At 48.7% G+C, this 17,539-nt stretch overlaps 1 protein-coding gene across 1 annotated transcript; it reads left to right on the forward strand.

Annotated features, from left to right (window-relative positions):
* Positions 1 to 1,314: 1,314 nt before the first annotated feature.
* PGGHG (protein-glucosylgalactosylhydroxylysine glucosidase) lies at positions 1,315 to 17,331 on the forward strand. Its single transcript, XM_077819865.1, has 13 exons — positions 1,315 to 1,567; positions 4,049 to 4,259; positions 5,349 to 5,784; positions 6,737 to 6,856; positions 6,993 to 7,124; positions 9,010 to 9,121; positions 9,472 to 9,544; positions 9,820 to 9,956; positions 11,145 to 11,278; positions 11,398 to 11,493; positions 12,289 to 12,386; positions 16,226 to 16,440; positions 17,234 to 17,331. Exons 1-13 carry the CDS (start codon positions 1,315 to 1,317, stop codon positions 17,296 to 17,298), a joined length of 2,082 nt encoding a protein of 693 aa, XP_077675991.1. The 3' UTR covers positions 17,299 to 17,331.
* The last annotated feature ends 208 nt before the right edge of the window (positions 17,332 to 17,539 follow it).

Below are 17,539 nucleotides of genomic sequence, written 5' to 3' on the forward strand. Positions count from 1 at the left end.
GAGGCATTTAGAGGTGGGAAACTGCCAGGAGAGTTTGACAGGAGAGCTGCCAGCCATGAGCAGACGGAGGGATTTCCAGTACTGCCAGCCTGGCACTGGGAGAGAGAGATTAAGAGCAGGGGAGCTGCCGCCCGGCTGCGTTCTCATTACTCAAGGTCCCAAACAGCCAGCAACTTATGAATCCTGGCCTGGCCTCCTGAGTTCTTGCATGCTTAGCCCTTACAGAGAGAAAAGCTACCCAGGCTTGCCTTGATCTGACTCCTCTGTGAACTTCAAAGGGAGTTGGACCAGATCCCTAAGTTCAAAGTCTCCCATGGGATTGTGTCTCTCTCCCAAAACAAACAGCGCAGTGACTATCTCGAAGAGAAGGGAGACATCCCTTACACTAAGATACAGGCGGGGAGGGAGAAGGAATCAGCCACTTGAATTTTCCTACGACATTCTGACAGAAGCATTTTCATTTGACATAGAATGTTGTGCCTGATTCTCGACTGGCGCCTTGTAATCATTTACTTAGTTCAAAGTGGGTCTAAAACTCTTCTGTTCATCGATTCATAGATTCCAAGGCCAGAAGGGACCATTGTGATCGTCTAGTCTGACCTCCTGTATGACACAGGAATTCCCCAAATTAATTCCTGTTTGAGCTAGAGCGTGACTTGGTAGCATTTTGCATCCACTTTCCACAGCTAAGAATGACTGCCTGGGGTGCATTACAGAACCGGGCACTGGCATGATTTCCATCGCCAGGTGAGAGGATTGTCACGTGAGCTGCGGCAAGTACTTTTCCATGACAGGTGGGGTTTTTGCATTGTTTTTAAGATGCAATGAGTGCAGACTCCCTCCTGGTTCCTCCGCATCCTTGTGCCAGTCTTTACTTTCCAGGGAGAGAATGTACATTGCCCCTGCAGCCCTGTGTTTCCAGTTCTGGGCTCCCATACAGGCCCACCAGTTCACCTGAGTCCTAACCTGCAACAGCGACTGCGATTCCACCACAATTCTACCAATGCACCTTAACCTTGACTTGCAATATGGCTATTCCAGTCCTCAGGGCTAGAAGCCATGGAGGCCTGAGAAATTGTTCCACGCACCACTCTCATTGTCAGAAATGCCCTGCCACCAGCTGCAATTCATGGCAACTTCCTAATACCCCTTCATTGATCCGCTGCACTCTGCGATCTCAGCCAGGCACCGCAATAATGTTGCAGTAAGACTGTGGGGGCGCAGGGTTGTCTTTGACAAAAAATCACTGTATGGTGTTGTTTTATTTAATCCTCGTCTCCGATTCTGTTTGTTCCCTGTTTACAGAAGGCAGCAATGGCAGACGGTGGGACAGATCCTGCTGTGTTCACCTCCAGCACTCTGCCCTCAGATCCCCGCCTCCTTGCGACAGTGACCAATGCCTATCTGGGGACCCGAGTTTATAGGGACATCCTCCATGTAAACGGGGTATATAATGGGGCAGTGGGGGACACTCACCGTGCTGATGTCCCCAGCCCTGTCAATGTCAGAATCAACGTGCCTGGTGAGGATGGACTGACAGAGACCTTCACTTTGAACACTAGGACAGGTAAACAGACAGAGCCTCAGCTCCCAAGTAGCAACTGCTTTCTTGTGCTTTAATGTTTTGTTTGCCTGATTTTCTTTTCTCCTCATTGTCAGTGGCTCCCGCTTAGAAGCCTAGAAGTTAAATTGCTAAAGCCTCCTACCAGTGTTTTCATTATCTATGTGATCGGATCGACACATTCTCTCTCCCCCATTCCTGGCCCCATGTTTCTAACATACCAAGAAATGAGCAAGGCTTTGTGTTTCCTTCTTGCTGTGTGCATGGCATCATGGACAGTGGTCAGTCAAAAGCATGCACAAGTCTGTGCTATGTTCATGGCATACACACAGTGAAGACAGATAAAAAGGATAAAATACTCTTATTGGAAGGGTTGCAGTGTAACTACTTTATTTCTTAGAATTCAAAACAATCATACGCAAAAACCCAAAAGAGAGAGAGACAAAGCAGGCTGCTCCCTAAAAAAGAGAGGCACAACTCATCCCACCTTACTCTAGGCTGGCTGTCTGCAGAACTGAGTCTGACGATGGCATGTTTCCCTACAGAGCCCACTGGCCTGCAAGCAGGACCAGGAAACCCTTCAGAAATTTAAAGTGATAGCTTACACTTTAAACACAGTTTTCAATACCCCACAGTCTGGGAACAGTGAATGGCTTCTGCAGAGCCAGCAAGGAGTGCTCACATGCACATGTTAGGGATGAATTTCACAGAATAGTGGCTAAATGTCTTTAAAAATAAACACAACACATAGAAAGCTGTAAGGCCTGATTATACCAGACTCTGAATACAGAGGACTTTTTCCACCTTAGCATTACACTTTTGAGGTTGGTCAATTTCCCTTTAGCTGAGAATAAGACACTAGTGTTTATGCCATGTCTGTGCACCTGCTGGAACCATGTTAGTAAATGATGTTTAACCATGACGTTCGGTAAAACAGTTTATAACTGGGCTTGGAAGGATTCGATTTTTATTGGTAAATGTTAGTAAATGTTGATTTCACAGACAAACCAATGAAAAATATTTCCATCGATAATAACTGAAATTTACAGATAGACAAAGTAGGAAAAATGCTTCTTGAGAATTTATCAGAGTTTGATTTAAGGCCATTTACTTTGTATATTTTGACATGTGATGCTATAAAGCTTTAATTTTTTAAATCTCAATGTCTCCTGTCATTAAATAATTGTCTAACCCGCCCATTTAAATAGATTTTAAAAATGCTTAAAAATAAACATTGATATTTACAGTTGAAATTATTTCTAAAAAAAAAATTGAATTCTGACAAGCCTATTTATAACACAATTCCTTCCATGGCTGCTCTGTCCTGGTAAACTATATTAGCAGTTACTTACAGGCAAGAACCATGTTTAAACATTTTTGGATAAAATGGTTCCGGTACTAGTGTAGACAGTGGATCAGCCAGAAATAAGATTCTGGATCACAACATCAGAACTGGATCCAGTTTAGGCTCCCTCTTCACAGTTTGGACCTAATCTCACTTACTCTATCTCAGTCTAAAAAACTGGCACTTGAGAAAGTTTTTGAATTTGGTCCAGATCTTGAACTCCGAAGTTTGGGAGAGTTCGGATCCAGCCTTTTGAGTTCTTAAGTAGGTCTGTTTTAGAGACACTGGGCTGATTCTGCTGTCAGTTACAACAACATAAAGCTGGTGGGAGCAAGTGGAATTATAGAATATCAGGGTTGGAAGGGACCTTAGGAGGTCATCTGGTCCAACTCCCTGCTCAAAGCAGGACCAATCCCCAATTTTTGCCCCAGATCCCTAAATGGCCCCCTCAAGGATTGAACTCACAACCCTGGGTTTAGCAGGCCAATGCTCAAACCACTGAGCTAAAAGGAAGCACTGTTTTACTGCCTCTTTGTTATCTTTCACTGCAACCCTGTCCTCAAACCAGGTCTAAGATTTAGCCCCTCAACCAGTTCATCAGTAATTTCAGCACTAACAACCACTGAACAGAAACAAGGACCCTTAATGGAGTCCAGTCACCGGTGTTCTTTATCACCAGAGAGAGGAGGGTCAAATGGTGTTTCAGACTCTTTAAGCAAAGTCCATATACAAGAATCAGGCTTGTGAGATTTGACTCCAGAGTTCAGTTTTGAGGGTTGGTCCTGGCTTATTTCTTGCTTTGATAATAAATCCCTGCTGGGTTTCAACTTACTGGGGAGGTTCATACTTCCTGCAGGCTCTATTGCCCAGATTCTCAATGGTATTTAGCTGTCTAACTCCCATTGAAAGCAATGGAAGTTAGGTGCCTAAATACCTTTAATACTCTGGGCCCATGTGCATTTTATGTACCTGTCACAATGGTACCTCTGACTGTCCTTTCTCCCTGTTCCAAACAGGGCTCCATACAGGCACAGGTGTGCGCCCACCCAGATCCGATAGCAGGATCAGGCCCTAGATTTAGAGAACAGGCAGGAACATCTGAGAGCGGAAGCTCCAAATGATAACTCTGTTTGTGTCTGCAGGGACTTTCAGCCACTTGCTTCAGTCGCCAGGTTACACCGCCACCCACAGGATCTACGCCCACCACTCCCTCGTACACCTGCTGGCCTTCAGCATCACCATCAAGCGATCGGCTGCCAGAGGCCCACCAGTGACCGTGCAGCTCCAGATGCAATTCACGCCACAGAGCCGAGACCTGGACTTGCACCAGGGGCAGGACTTCCAGGGAGCTCAGTGAGTGTGGTCATGGTAGGGTGTACCCAGCAGGGCTGTGGCCTGAGGAACAAAAGGACTCGCCCTCTTTCCACCTTTCAAATGGGTGACAACAACAAAGCTAGGACAATGGCTGGGGTTCTGAGAGGCATCTAGGCTGGAATAACTCTGAGCATCTTTACCCGTGCTCCAGAGGGGCTGGGCCTGAGAGTCAGGCTCTGGGAGCTGCCTCAGGCCCTCGGTACTTTTGGTGGTGCCACGGCAACGGATGCCACGTGTCACAGCTACAGACGTATCAACCACAAGAGCCACTGACTAGAATGGAGGGAGAAGAGAGAGTGTGGAAAGCTGAGAGTTCTAGAGTCCAGCTCGACCTAAGTTGGGATTTCTTCAATTTCCTGTTTGACGTTTTACTTGATGTTCGAGGGGGAGGATGTTAATTCAATTGATGGAGACAGCTCCACCCCCACCCCAGCGGGTGGTGCCAGCCAGGAGGTAAACTTCAGGCTGTTCAGTGTCCCATTGCAGGCGGGTGCTGCCCAGAGGAGGGGCATCTTGCCATGGGCATTTTGCTATATTTTCCCACCAGGGGTGTAGAGAGGAAGACAATTGAAGGAGGAAGAAAGCCCAAGGTATTTAGGCTTGAAATGAATGAAAGTTGGGAGCCTAAATACTTTAGAGGATCTGGGCCAACGAGACAATCCAGGGGAGGAAAGAGGGGGTGTAAATGGGAACCCTGAACTCTCCCCTACTCTGGGTCATCTGTCTATTTCCCCTCCATGTCTATTGGTCTCTCTTCTCACCACCCCTACGCTGTGCTCCACAGCTCTTGCTAATAACAGTGGAATGAGAGTCATGATACCTTTCAGACTCAGAAGCTCTCTCTGGTGGTGAGAGTCCCTCTCTGTCAAATGGGAAGGGGAGGAGGGAAGGCCTGTTCCACACAACGGAATGGGCCTGACCCTTAGCTATTATGAATTGACGTAACTATTTGGGAGTAAACGGAGCTACCCTGATTTACGCCAGCAGAGGATCTGGCCCCTTGAGTCATTCACTTTGTGACCCTTCTCTGGCTGCTGAGGCGAAGCTGCTATTTGCTGTATCTTGCAGATATATCTATGGGAAAACTTTGATCCCCGAGGTGGAGGGGGCTCCCCAGCCCACGGTGCACATGATCTGGACTCCGGTGCCACAGGCTGTGATCCTGCCAGGGGAGGAGCAGGAGAGAACCTGGGACTTCCTGACCGCCGTGGCAGAGAGTGAAGAGGAAGTGAAGAGGTGCTTTAGCGAAGGAACGTCCCTGATTGCTGCTGGCTCCTTATACTCCTCTCACACCCAGGCCTGGGCAGCACTCTGGAAAGGATGCCGGGTCGATGTAGATGGGCCTCTCCCTTTGAGGCAGGCCCTGTATGGATGTCTCTATTACCTGCTGAGCGCAATTCCTCCCCTGGATTCTCCTGACTTCCTGTTCCATGGAATCAGTCCCGGCGGGTTATCCAATGGCACGCAGGGAGAAGACTATTGGGGGCATGTCTTCTGGGACCAGGTGGGCAACAGAGGATTGCAGCCCATAATTCCGTTCTGGGGATCAGACATGCTACAGCACTCCAGCCTGGGAGAGGGAAACGCGGCACTGGCTGGGAGGCGTGGCAACAGTCTACGTCTTGGGAGGCTGATAGGGCAAATCTTGGTCGCCGTGCCCTGGGGTGTGTATCCCACAGCACTCAGAGGTTGGGAAGACAACTAATGGCAGTAGTGTGGTGGGATGTAAAACCTGCTGAACCCAGACCCTGTCCCTATAGCCAGATTTGTAACCCATTCTTGGCAGGGTGGCCTCTGGCTCTACGTATGTTTAATGTGGTTAAAATTGGCACATGACCATGGTCAGCTCCGAGTGTTCCCCCCGCCAGAGGCTTATGTCAGCACATGGTTTTCTCCCTATAACTGGCTCACGGCACGGACTAGTTTGTAGTGTGCGCAGCAGTTACACCAGGTCTCTGGAACGGGTCTGGATGGCCCTTCTGCCTAGCAATCTGTGGGGTAGACAACCCCAAGTGCCTTACCCCATGTCCTGCTGCTGCGTAGGAACATCCTCCAGGCTCTCGGCCCCCCAGCTGGGGCTCTATGGGAGAACTGCTTGGATTCCCCAAGAATACTCTGTTACAAACAGGGCTCGGGAGCGTGGTGGGTATGGAGACACCAGTATGGGTGTGAGGGCAGAAATCCGTCTGTGTGGGCACAACTCAACCATGTTCCTTTTAATGAGATAAAGTCACGGTGCCGCTAGCCAGTTACATGCACAGTTAACAGTGGTTAACACAGTGGTTGTGTTGGCAGGGCCTCGGCGGCTCCGGGTGTACGGATCCCACAGTATTCAGAGGCTGGGAGGGCAAGCCCTGGCCCTGGTGTTCTCTCTGGGTCCTGGCACACTCATTGTCCTAACCTCCCCTAATTTCACTAAGGGTCTGACCTGATATAGACTCATTTTCTGTTTCCAGGACACATGGGTATACCCAAACATCCTGTTATTTTACCCAGAAGCAGCCCGAGCCATCCTGCAGTACCGTATTCGAGCACTAGGTGGAGCCCTGAAGAACGCTCAGGAGCAGGGATACCAGGTAGGAACAGACTTGTCAGAAACAAACAGAGGCGACAGCCACCAAAGGGAATAAACCTCTTGATACTTAGCTTGCCCTGGTCCATTCGGTTCAGAGGGTCATGCTCAGCCTCTCCTGGGGGTATTTTTTCCGGCAGGGTGCCAAGTTCCCTTGGGAGAGCGCAGCCACGGGCCAGGAAGTCTGCCCTGAAGAGATTTATGGAGCGCAAGAAGTTCACATCAATGGGGATGTTTTGCTGGCATTTGAGCAGTATTATCACGCCACACAGGTAACCGAGACACGCGCGCTGTGGTGCAGGTGTGAGGATGGTGCCAGAAACAGGACAGGCCCAGTGGCCACAGCTACCGGTCTTCTGGGCAATTCCTTGGATAGGATCCTTGGTGACTTTACTCCTCCCCTCCCAGAGCAGATCATCTCTGCTATCCTTTCCCCCATTCACAATGGCCAGTAATACTCCCTGACGAGGCTCTCCACGATCTACAGTGGCCCTTCTTCAATGCCTGCTCCTCAGATGTTGTTCCTTATTTCACTCTTCAGCATCTTGCTATCCAACCCTGGACTAGTCTCTCTTTACCCCTTCCCCTAACTACTGCTGGTACAACCAGTTACCAGAGTCCCCTGGACCCCCTAACAGCCCTGCTGCTCTCCTTGAGCCCTGAGTATTACATTTATCTTTCTTGTGTCTCCCTTGCCCTGAGTCTAAACCCTCTCTAAGTAGGAGCTAAAGAACCCCAACTAAAGAGAAGCATGAAATAACCCACATTGATTTTTGTAGCTGTCATTCTTCTCTGTCATCCAGTTAGAAACCTGTCTTCTCAAAAGTGGGTGGGGCTGACATGAAGCCTTCTAAGGGTATGTCAACACTGCATTGTAAGCCCAGGGTTAGAATTTAGGCTCAAGCCTAACCCCCACTTCCATCTACACACAAATCACACTAATCCAGGGCTCAGAGCCAGCGTCCCAGGATCCCACCGGTGTGGAGGGTCCAAGCCTGAGCCAAGCTAGGACCCAGGGTTCAAGCCCTATTACTTTGCAGTGTAGATACAGACCTGTTAGACTTATGCTCTGCAAAACCACCAAAAGTATACCACAATCCCATGGGATGACTTTCTTTTTCTTCCGGATAATCAGGTGGATAGTCAAGTTTTCCCACACGGCACCACAAATAAAGGGCTAGAGCAACCACAGTATGGAGGGCACTAGGACGTTTGGGATATGGGTGATTGGACTTGGGGCCACATAAAGCAGTGTAGACACTGGAGCCCCAGGTTGGGACCCAGGGTTCAACAATTTCTACCCTGGTGTTACAAATGAGTGTATATGCTCAAACCCCTAGGTTAACAAACCTGCTAACTTGAGTTGTACTAACCCTGGTCTTACACTGCACTGTAGACATACTTGAAATGTCTCTTAGTAATGAAAATTACTGGCAGGGACAAAGTCCAATCCACAGAGCTGTTTGCTTGCCTGCTCAGGGAACTGAATTTCCCCCCAATCCCTCCGGGAACAGCCTGTTACACTATGTGTGCAGAACAGGACAGAGGTTCATTTTCTCCTAGAGGAGGAAGTCTCCTCTACCCATCAAGCAGAGGGAGAGGGTGGTGCTCCCCTCCCGTTGTGTGGAACTGCTTAGAGGCAGTGGTACGAGATTTCCACACAAAGGAGATTACACACTCTTCAAATGAGTCAATGGGCCAGAGTCAGCCTGGTACAACTCCTGCTGAAATCCACAGAATTACATCCACTTATGCTAGTGCTGAATTTGGCCTTATTTCTTCACTGTGAAGGTAGTGTCTGGGCTGGAGGGTATATTGCACTCTACAGCTGAAAGTTCAGGGATATCCAAGCCTGTAAACAAACTCCACCGGGAATAGCGCCCCCAAAGAGCAGTGCAGTAGCAGTCATGCGATGAATTGGACAAAGGGATTGTGTTTGTGCTGATGCTGGAAAAAGGCAAGGCAAGGGAAGCAGCTGCTGTGATTTCAGCCAACGGGCTCTTGGTTCAATGTCCACCTTCTTCCCAGCTCCCCATCTCTCTGGGTCTGGGTACTGCTGTCTCTGTTCCTCGTGGCTCCCTCTGGTTTGGGTACCACTGTCTCTCTTCCTCATGGCTCCCCATCTCTCTCTCTCTCTCTGGGTTTGGCTCCCTCCAGGACCAGAAGCTGTTCAGGGAGGAAGGAGCCTGGGACGTGGTCGGTACGGTGGCTCAGTACTGGTGCAGCAGGGTGGTGTGGAGTCAGGAGGAGCAGTGCTACCACATCAAAGGTAATTCCCCCTCCTGGGAGCCGGTTTCTGGGAGAGGACTTGGCAGGTGAAAGCCCACAGCTTCTCCAGCTTGGCCTGCCTCACTCTGGCGTATAGTAACAGCTGTTCTCTGCATGGGATGCACTGGCTCCCAGGTCCTCTGCATTCCTGAGCAGCCTACCATGGGCTTAACCCACAGCGCCCACTCAGACCTAGCATAGCTTTACCGTGTGCTCAGAGAGTGGCTGGAGCAGCTCTCTTGTGCCTTCCAAGCTCACCCAGTCTCCCACTCCCTTGGGCCCTGCCAGGGGTTTAAAACAAAAGGAGGACAGGGACTGCCCTGGTGTGACGTCTCCTCCCTCTTCCTCCAGGTGTCATGCCCCCAGATGAGTATCACTACAGTGTCGATAACTCTGTTTACACCAACGCCGTGGCCCAGAGGAGGTAACACGCATGATTTCTAGAAACACTGAACCATTCTGATCAGTCTTCCCTGCTGCTTAGCAAGCTGTCGGGTTTCAGAAGAAAGCCCAGGCTCCAGGAGGCATCAGCAGCTCTCCGAAGCTCATGCTTTGGGCCATAGTCTTTCAGTCTTGCTATTTCCCTTGTGGGCGACTGGCTGGCTTAGCGCCTTTGCTTCCAGTTCTTCTTATATTTTGCTCTTTAAAGCGCTGCAGACACCATATAAACAGTCTCTCCTCACTCCCTCCCACCCCCAGCTTGAACTTTGCAGCCGAGGTGGCCCGTGATTTCCAGATCCCTGTCCCTGAGGAGTGGCAGGAGGTTGCCAAGAAAGTCAAAGTGCCGTTTGATGCAGCCAGGAACTACCATCCAGAGTTCGATGGATACAGCCCAGGTGAGTCGGAGAAACAGGAAGGGGAGGGGCTGCATCTCAGCCTCGATTTGTCCTTTGTGGGTGCTCTACAGCACAATAGTAACCTCGGATCCTGACTACGTAGGGCTTAGGGCAAGCGCTGCATTGCTGGCTTCTTGAAGAAGGGTCGATGCTGATGCGGTGTGCATGCTGGTGGACTTGGAAGAATTTGATTTTTATTGGTAAATGTCAATTTCACTGTCCATACACAAAGTGATGAAAAAATATTTCCAGTGATAATAATTGAATTTGACTAACTGCAAAATGAGAAACATGCTGCTTGGGAACATCTTAGAATTTGATCTACGGAGATTTACTTTGTATATTTTGACACGTGATGTTGACAGTTTTGGTTTTAATAGTTATAACGCTTTAATTCTTTGAATCTCAACATCTACTGTCATTAAATAATTATTGTCTGACGCTCCTCATAATTAAATTTAAATTAAATGAATAAAAATCCAATAACATGTTTAAAAATAAACATCAATCAAAACTATAAAAAATAAAAATCAACTTTTGCCACACCTACTTATTATTAAAGAAGTTGGCCTGTGTCAAGATTTTCTTTGCCAGGGATAGGTTTATAGCGCCTCGGGAATTTGCCCTTTCCCTAGTTGCAAGTGGCACGGTTACTGTTTGAATGCTTGTTTGGACCTTGAAGCTACATTTGCAAGGCTGAGCTCCACGGTAACGCCTGCAGCTCTCTGGTTCTGTGCATGCAAAGAGCCTTGCCTGGTTAACACCATGTTAAAACGGGGCATTTTGGGTGATATCCTGGCCCTGCTCCAGCTTCCAAAGAAGGACCTGCTAGGACGACGTCCATGCAAAAATTTCTAAAAAACTGGAAGTCGCTGTGTCTTGATCTAAATTCCAGCCAGCCAGACCTGAGCCATCCCCAACTAATCTCCTGTGTCCATGACCCACCTTCTCTAGGCTTGCTTTGCACTTCAGTTATAGTGTTGCTCTGTTGAAATGGCATCACATGGTTCTCAGTGTATTGCATTAAATGACTCCCTATCAAATTAGCTTCATGTACTAGGAAAACAATGATCTTTCTAGCTGCCAGCCCTGCATGCTCCCCCTGGGATCTGAGATTCAAGTTGGGCCCATCACCTCTCACTCCTAGTTCCCATGTATGCCCTGCCCCTCTGTCTGTCCCTTCCCCAGGTAAGCACGTGAAACAAGCTGATGTCGTCTTGCTCGGATACCCAATGATGTATCCCATGAACTCTGAAGTCCGAAGGAACGACCTGGAGATGTATGAACCTGTCACTGAGCTGGATGGGCCAGCCATGACCTGGGTAAGCAGCCAAGCAGAGTGGAAGCCAAATGGTTTCAGTGTGAAAGGGGGGAGCCTCCTGCAGGGCTCGGCTCCTCGCAGTGCACCCAGGAGGCACCTGTTTGGTTCTCTTTCCTGCAGAGCATGTTTGCGGTTGGCTGGATGGAGCTGAAGGAGATCCAGAGGGCACAGAGGCAACTGAGCAAGTGTTTCAACAACATCACCGAGCCATTCAAGGTCAGGCAGGTGCAGTGGGGTTTGCCCCCTGCCACTGTGGATAGATGGAAGGGGAGTCTATCTGGGCAGGTCTGTAATGACTGATCACAAGCAGCCCGAGCTGCTGACAGATGTCACTCAGACCGGCACCTACCTTAACTGTATTATCAGTCACTGCGGCCTCTTCTGTGTTATTGATCTCTGTCTTGCCTACTGCAGGGCAGTTCACCAGTGCCTGCGCACTGATGGGCCATGGGGGAATGGCACCACCACCCTTCTCCCTCTCCTCTCACCAGGGGAAGCAGGGCTAATGTGCAGGCATCATGCCCACCCCAGATTCCTTCTCCTCGTTATGGGTGGCAGCAGTGGGCCAAGCAGCACCCTGCTCTGCTCTCCCTCCCAGCTCCTCGTATCAAGGGTGGGCTGCAGGGCTGGGGGCATTGCAACACCCCCCCCGCCCCCCCAGTGCTAGGAGAGGGCCCACTATCAGCTCCCAGTTCCCCTCTTTCCAACGGTGACAAGATCTCACCCACCATGGCTCCCTTTCTCCTCCTGCTGGGTGAAGGGCTGAGGAGCAAGGAAGACCTAAATAGGGTTCCTCTTTTCCCTACAGTGGGGCAGCAGGACCATGTGGGAAGAATGCATCATACCCACCCTCTCCCTCTGTGGCAGGAGTGGGGGCAGTTCTCTGGGCTCCCAGGGGACCAGACAAGTGATGATCATAATTAACACTTTCCAATGGCATGTAATGTTATGAAGCGTAACTACTAAATCCTGACAGGACCTAAGTCATTTCTCTCTCACTCATTGGTGTAGATCTGGGTGGAGAACTCCGACGGGTCAGGAGCTGTGAATTTCCTGACGGGTATGGGAGGATTCCTGCAGGCCATCCTTTTTGGATACACGGGGTTCAGGTGAGAGCGCTATTGCTACCCATTTAATTTCTTGACCACCATGACAAAAGATCTCTAAGAGCCTTCACGTTTAAATGTAGCAAGATGACTGGTCCTATGGTGAAAGCATTCAGGATGCTGGGGCTTAAGGTCTCTTCACTAACTAAGTTGGGAGGACCAAGGCCACCAAGGGTATGTCGACACTAGAAGCGCTACAGCGGAACAGTTGTAGGGCTATAGTGTAGACACTTCCGACAACAATGGAAGGGATTCTTCTGTAGTAAATCCATCTCTCCGAGCGGCGGTAGCTAGGTCAGTGGACTAATTCTTCCATTGACCTAGCAGTGTCTACATTGGAGCTTAGACCAGCTTAGCTACATCTCTCAGGGGTGTGAATTTTTCACACCTCTGAGCAACACAGCTAGGTCAACCTAACTTTGTAGTGTAGACGAGCCCAAAGACGTGAATTCATTAATTCTGAAATGATTTGGTTAAATTTATCTTGATTCAAAAATTAGTGCAAATACCCATGACAAAATTTTAAAAAATTTTAATAATCCGCTTTTCATTACTAGGCCAGTTTCCATAAATGGAAGTCCACCATCAAGATTAAAACACACTTTTAAAAGCATACAAAGTAAATATCTTTGAATGTGCCCTGTATAGTAGGTACAACATTGCAGAACTGAACATTTTAAGTAAGCTTTTACATCAGCCTATTGATGCTTTATACTTTAGATAGCAAGAGATTGCCGCTCTTAAGTAATGTCGTAAATAGATTGACTCTTGTTGTGTATTTGAAATATATGCCGGATAGATTTTCTCAAATTAATGGAAATCACTGGAGACACATCACAGAAATCACTTCTTGAGGTGACAAAAGGCTAAGTCAAACTTTGACGTTTTAAATATTAAAGTTGGCCTGAATCTCAGGGCGACTGGTCTCCCCTCTTGATAATAAAACTAGCATCCTTCCCATTTTAAAAATGAGGAAACTGAGGCTCAGAAGAGCAAGTGACTTCCTCAAAGTCAGATGATAAATCAGTTGCAGAGCTGAGAAGCTACACCTCCGGAGCCTCAGTCCTGTGTTTCAGCTACAAGACCATCTTTTCTTGTCTCGGGTACTGCTTGAGATTAGAGCTGGTTGAATGTTTTCCAACAGAAGAGTTGTCCATCAGAAAATGCTGATTCGACTAAATTGATACATTCCGATATGTTTGATGGAAAATTATCAAAATGTTTCATTGCGGTCAAATTATTTCATTTCAACCTTATTGGACTGCTTTGGTTTGATGTTCCTGAAACAAAATTTAGGGATTTCGGTTCTGCAGTGATATTTCTAAGTTTTGACTTTTTGTTCCAATTCAAAAATTATTTTTGTTAATTAAATTTCCCATGGAATAGGAATTCTAGTTTCCAACTAGCTCCACTGAGCCCTCCCCTCCCCTCCCACTGTGGGCAGGGGGTGTCAAAATAACCCCTTAGCAAACTGCCATTTTACAAAGCCATTTTCTACCTCCCCTTTCTCTTCTCTGCTGGGTAGGAAGATGGTGAAGAACTGACAGAACCTCTCTCCGCTCTAGCCAGATGTGTCTCCTAAGGTTGGTTTCACCCAGTGATGTACGAATCACTGGCCTGGGATATCACCATCAAGTGATTTATTGTGACATCAGGGGCAGGAGAGGGGAGGTTGAAAAGGAGACTGTTTCCTACTGGCACCCAAATATCCTGGTGAACAGCATTCAGTGAGAGAGACTACAGGAAAGGAATATGGCTCTGCAGTGGGACACTGCTCAATCTATTTAAGATTTGCCAGAGGCTGGTAATAATGTCTGAGCCCTTTTACTAACACAGTTATTTCTGGTTCATTCATAATTAACGGTGGGAAAACTGGTCGCAGCCACAAAATGTATATCCAGATACAAGAGACCCAGAGCAGAGCAAAGCCAGCTGAATCAATATTGAATTAGAGCAAAGTAGAGATCTGGATATCACCCTAATGACCAGGCACACCAGCCTCCAGTCTGAAAAACAACATCTTCCCCACAGTGACAGAGAAACTGTAAATAACTAAAGGGCCCAAAATAGACCACGTGGAGGGAACTCACCACCAACATCAGCTCCTGAGGAGCTGAAATCTCCGGCTGAGACTGAGAACTTGGGCTGGCGCAGTGAGAATGGACCCAGCTCAGAGCAAGAGTAGAGAGCTCCCCGAACACACATGTGGAACCATTTCCAAGTGTTCCTGCCCTATGGGTCAAAACCAGCAGCACCTGCAGTAAATAAGTAAGGGGAGCCAGTCAGCTGCGTGGGAAGTTGTGGTTCTGAAAAAAAATTGAACCTCTGAGTTAGAAAAAACTGAACTAAAGTATCCTCAGTGGCCCTAAAAGCAGCACCCAGAGAGCACTTTAGGGTGGTCAGATCTGGTGGATTTTCAAAGCTATGCCCAAAACAGATGTGATTCTGGTCCTGGAACATATTCTTAAAGAGCTTAGTTGAGGACAGATCGAGTTTAGAGGTGGTAAGATTGATATGTAGCAAAATACTTAGTGCTAACGAGTCGCATTCATTGTTGGTGTGTGTGGTCAGTATTAGGTGTGAGAAACTCCCAAGTCCCTGGTAGACATAGATGTGAGTTGCAGGTTTCCCATCCAAACTCCTACCTTAATCGCCACCTTTCCACCCGTCAAAGGTATTTGGACTCCATGTTCCACTTAGACATGGACTCAAGCCATAGAGTTTGAATCTGGATCCAAATCTCCCCTAGCAGGCAGACTGAGATGACTTCCACCCCTCCTCCAACTCCTTTCACATGGGCCTCCAAACAGAAATCATAGAATCTCAGGGTTGGAAGGGACTTCAAGAGGTCATCTAGTCCAACCCCCTGCTCAAAGCAGGACCAATTCCCAACTAAATCATCCCAGCCAGGGCTTTGTCACATCGGCTGCTAACAACCATTTGTCACTAGGACACTGGCCCAGTGACCTAGGTTAAGGCTCCACGTGCCATTAGCATGCTCCGGAGCCGCCCAGTCTTTTGTGATGTAGTTCTGAGCTAAGCTGTAACCAATAGCTCAGGTGACAGTGCTGGAAGAGTCAGTCAAGAACTGTGGCACATCGCATGCCTCTTCACCTTTCCTGGGGAGGCTTGAGGACAATACCGTAACCAATTGGTTACAAAGTGATCACAGACCCCAATCCCTGGATCTTTGGACACTGGGAAAAAATCGATCCGTTCTTAAAAGAAGAATTTTATTTAAAAAAAAAAGAAAAGGTAAAAATCCCCTCTGTAAAATCAGGTTGGAAGATAACTTTACAGGGTAACAAAAGATGCACAAAACACAGCGGAACCCCCTCTAGCCTTAGTTTCAAAGTTACAGCAAAACAGGGATAAACCTCCCTCCAGCAAAGGGAAAATTCACAAGTTGAGAAAACAAAGATAAACTAACACACCTTGCCTGGCTGTACTTACAATTTCTGTAATATGTGAGACTGGTTCAGAATAGTTTGGAGGACATGGATTGATGTCCGGTCCCTCTTAGTCCCAAGAGCAAACAAACACAGAAACAAAGAACTCAAAACAAAGCCTTCTCCTCCCTTCCCCCCACATTTGAAAGTATCTTTTGTCCCCATTGGTTCCTTTGGTCAGGTGTCAACCAGGTTATTTGAGCTTCTTAACCCCTTATAGGTAAGGAGGAATTTTAGGCTACCCTTATGGTTATTACACTCCCAGCTCAAGAGGGGGTGCTGGAAGACTCACTGATATTCTAAGAAAATGACAGCCCAGGAAGGAGAATAGCCAGTGTCTCTTCCTCCGTGGATGGAATTCACTAGCCCCTGACTCCTCTCTGCCTTTCCTAGAATCACCAAGAGCAGCCTGAACTTCGACCCTACATGCCCGGACAACATCAGCAAACTCAAGGTCACTGGAGTCTCTTACCTTGGAAGCAAGTTGAACTTCACGCTCACCAAAGAGAACGTTAGGATAAAGGTGACAAAGTCCTCACGTGACTCGCAGCTGTCCCCCCTGGAGGCTGTGCTGGTAGCATCGGGCCAACGCATTCCCTTACCCGAAGGTACAGTGTCTCCCCACTATGACACTGTGCTGTGCGTTTCTGATCTTCACTGCTGGGAAAGGTTAGGGGGCAGCAAAGTTCTGGGTCTCCCAGTCCTACACTCTTCCCTGGACTCACTTCTGCTGGCAGGGCCGGCCTCACAGGAGGGCAACGTAGATGACCGCTCAGGGTGCCATGGTCAGGGGGGCACTGTGGTCAAGAGGCAAGAAGTGGGGCGGGCCTGGTGTGCGAGGCCACAAAAGGGAGCTCCAGGCAATGAGGGGGACAGCAGGACCCAGAGGTGATGGGGGGCTGGCAAGCCCAGGGCGGCAATAGGAGTCTGGGGGAATGGGTGTGGAATCTGGGGAGGAAGTGGGGACCAAGGGTGATGGGGGCATGGATGGGCAGACAACAGGGGCCAGGGATGCCAAAATACAAGTTTGCCCAAGGAGCTATTTTCCCTAAGGCCGGTCCTGCCTCCTGGGAAAAGCTGGGGCTGCTATAGTGCAAGCCGGCCCATGACCCGCACTCCTAGACCATTGCGTACAGCACCACCTGCTGGCAGAGGCAGGGACTGGACTAGCTGTCGGCTCCCCACAGCCAAGGCTATCTCCTGCCCTCCGCAGCCTGTCCTGCTGGGGTAGGCTGGGGGCGTAACTACCTGACTGCATTTCCTGCTTTGAAGCTGACTTAGTAGAACACCCTGGCCCTGGATGGTACCTTAACATAGGAGACTAAAGGGAATAACCAGAGAGAGGGTGGTTAGAGCCAGGGTCCTTCTCCCAGCTTATGTGTTTGTTTGTTTCCATCGCAGGGCAGAGCATCTCCTTCGCCACAGCTGCTGGCCGGATCCAGAGAGCATCCGCCGAGCCATTTTAAGTTGTATTTGTCAGGGCAGGTATTAAAACCACCAAAGCTACGCAAACATGGCAGGGAGCAGGCGTCCTAAAGCAGGAGTCCTGGGAGCCCCTGCTGCGTTGTGGTGCAGACTGAGGTTTGGCTGCACAGGACCTGCGCATAAGTGACATGCTCCAGGTGGAGGCTGTTTGATTTCCCTGCTTCCTTTGTGGCCAGTGAGGGGATGTTTGGAAAATGCTAGACGGGGGTGGGGAGGAGGGGA

Source organism: Eretmochelys imbricata, chromosome 6 (assembly GCF_965152235.1).
Source record: "Eretmochelys imbricata isolate rEreImb1 chromosome 6, rEreImb1.hap1, whole genome shotgun sequence".
NCBI lineage: Eukaryota > Metazoa > Chordata > Testudines > Cheloniidae > Eretmochelys > Eretmochelys imbricata.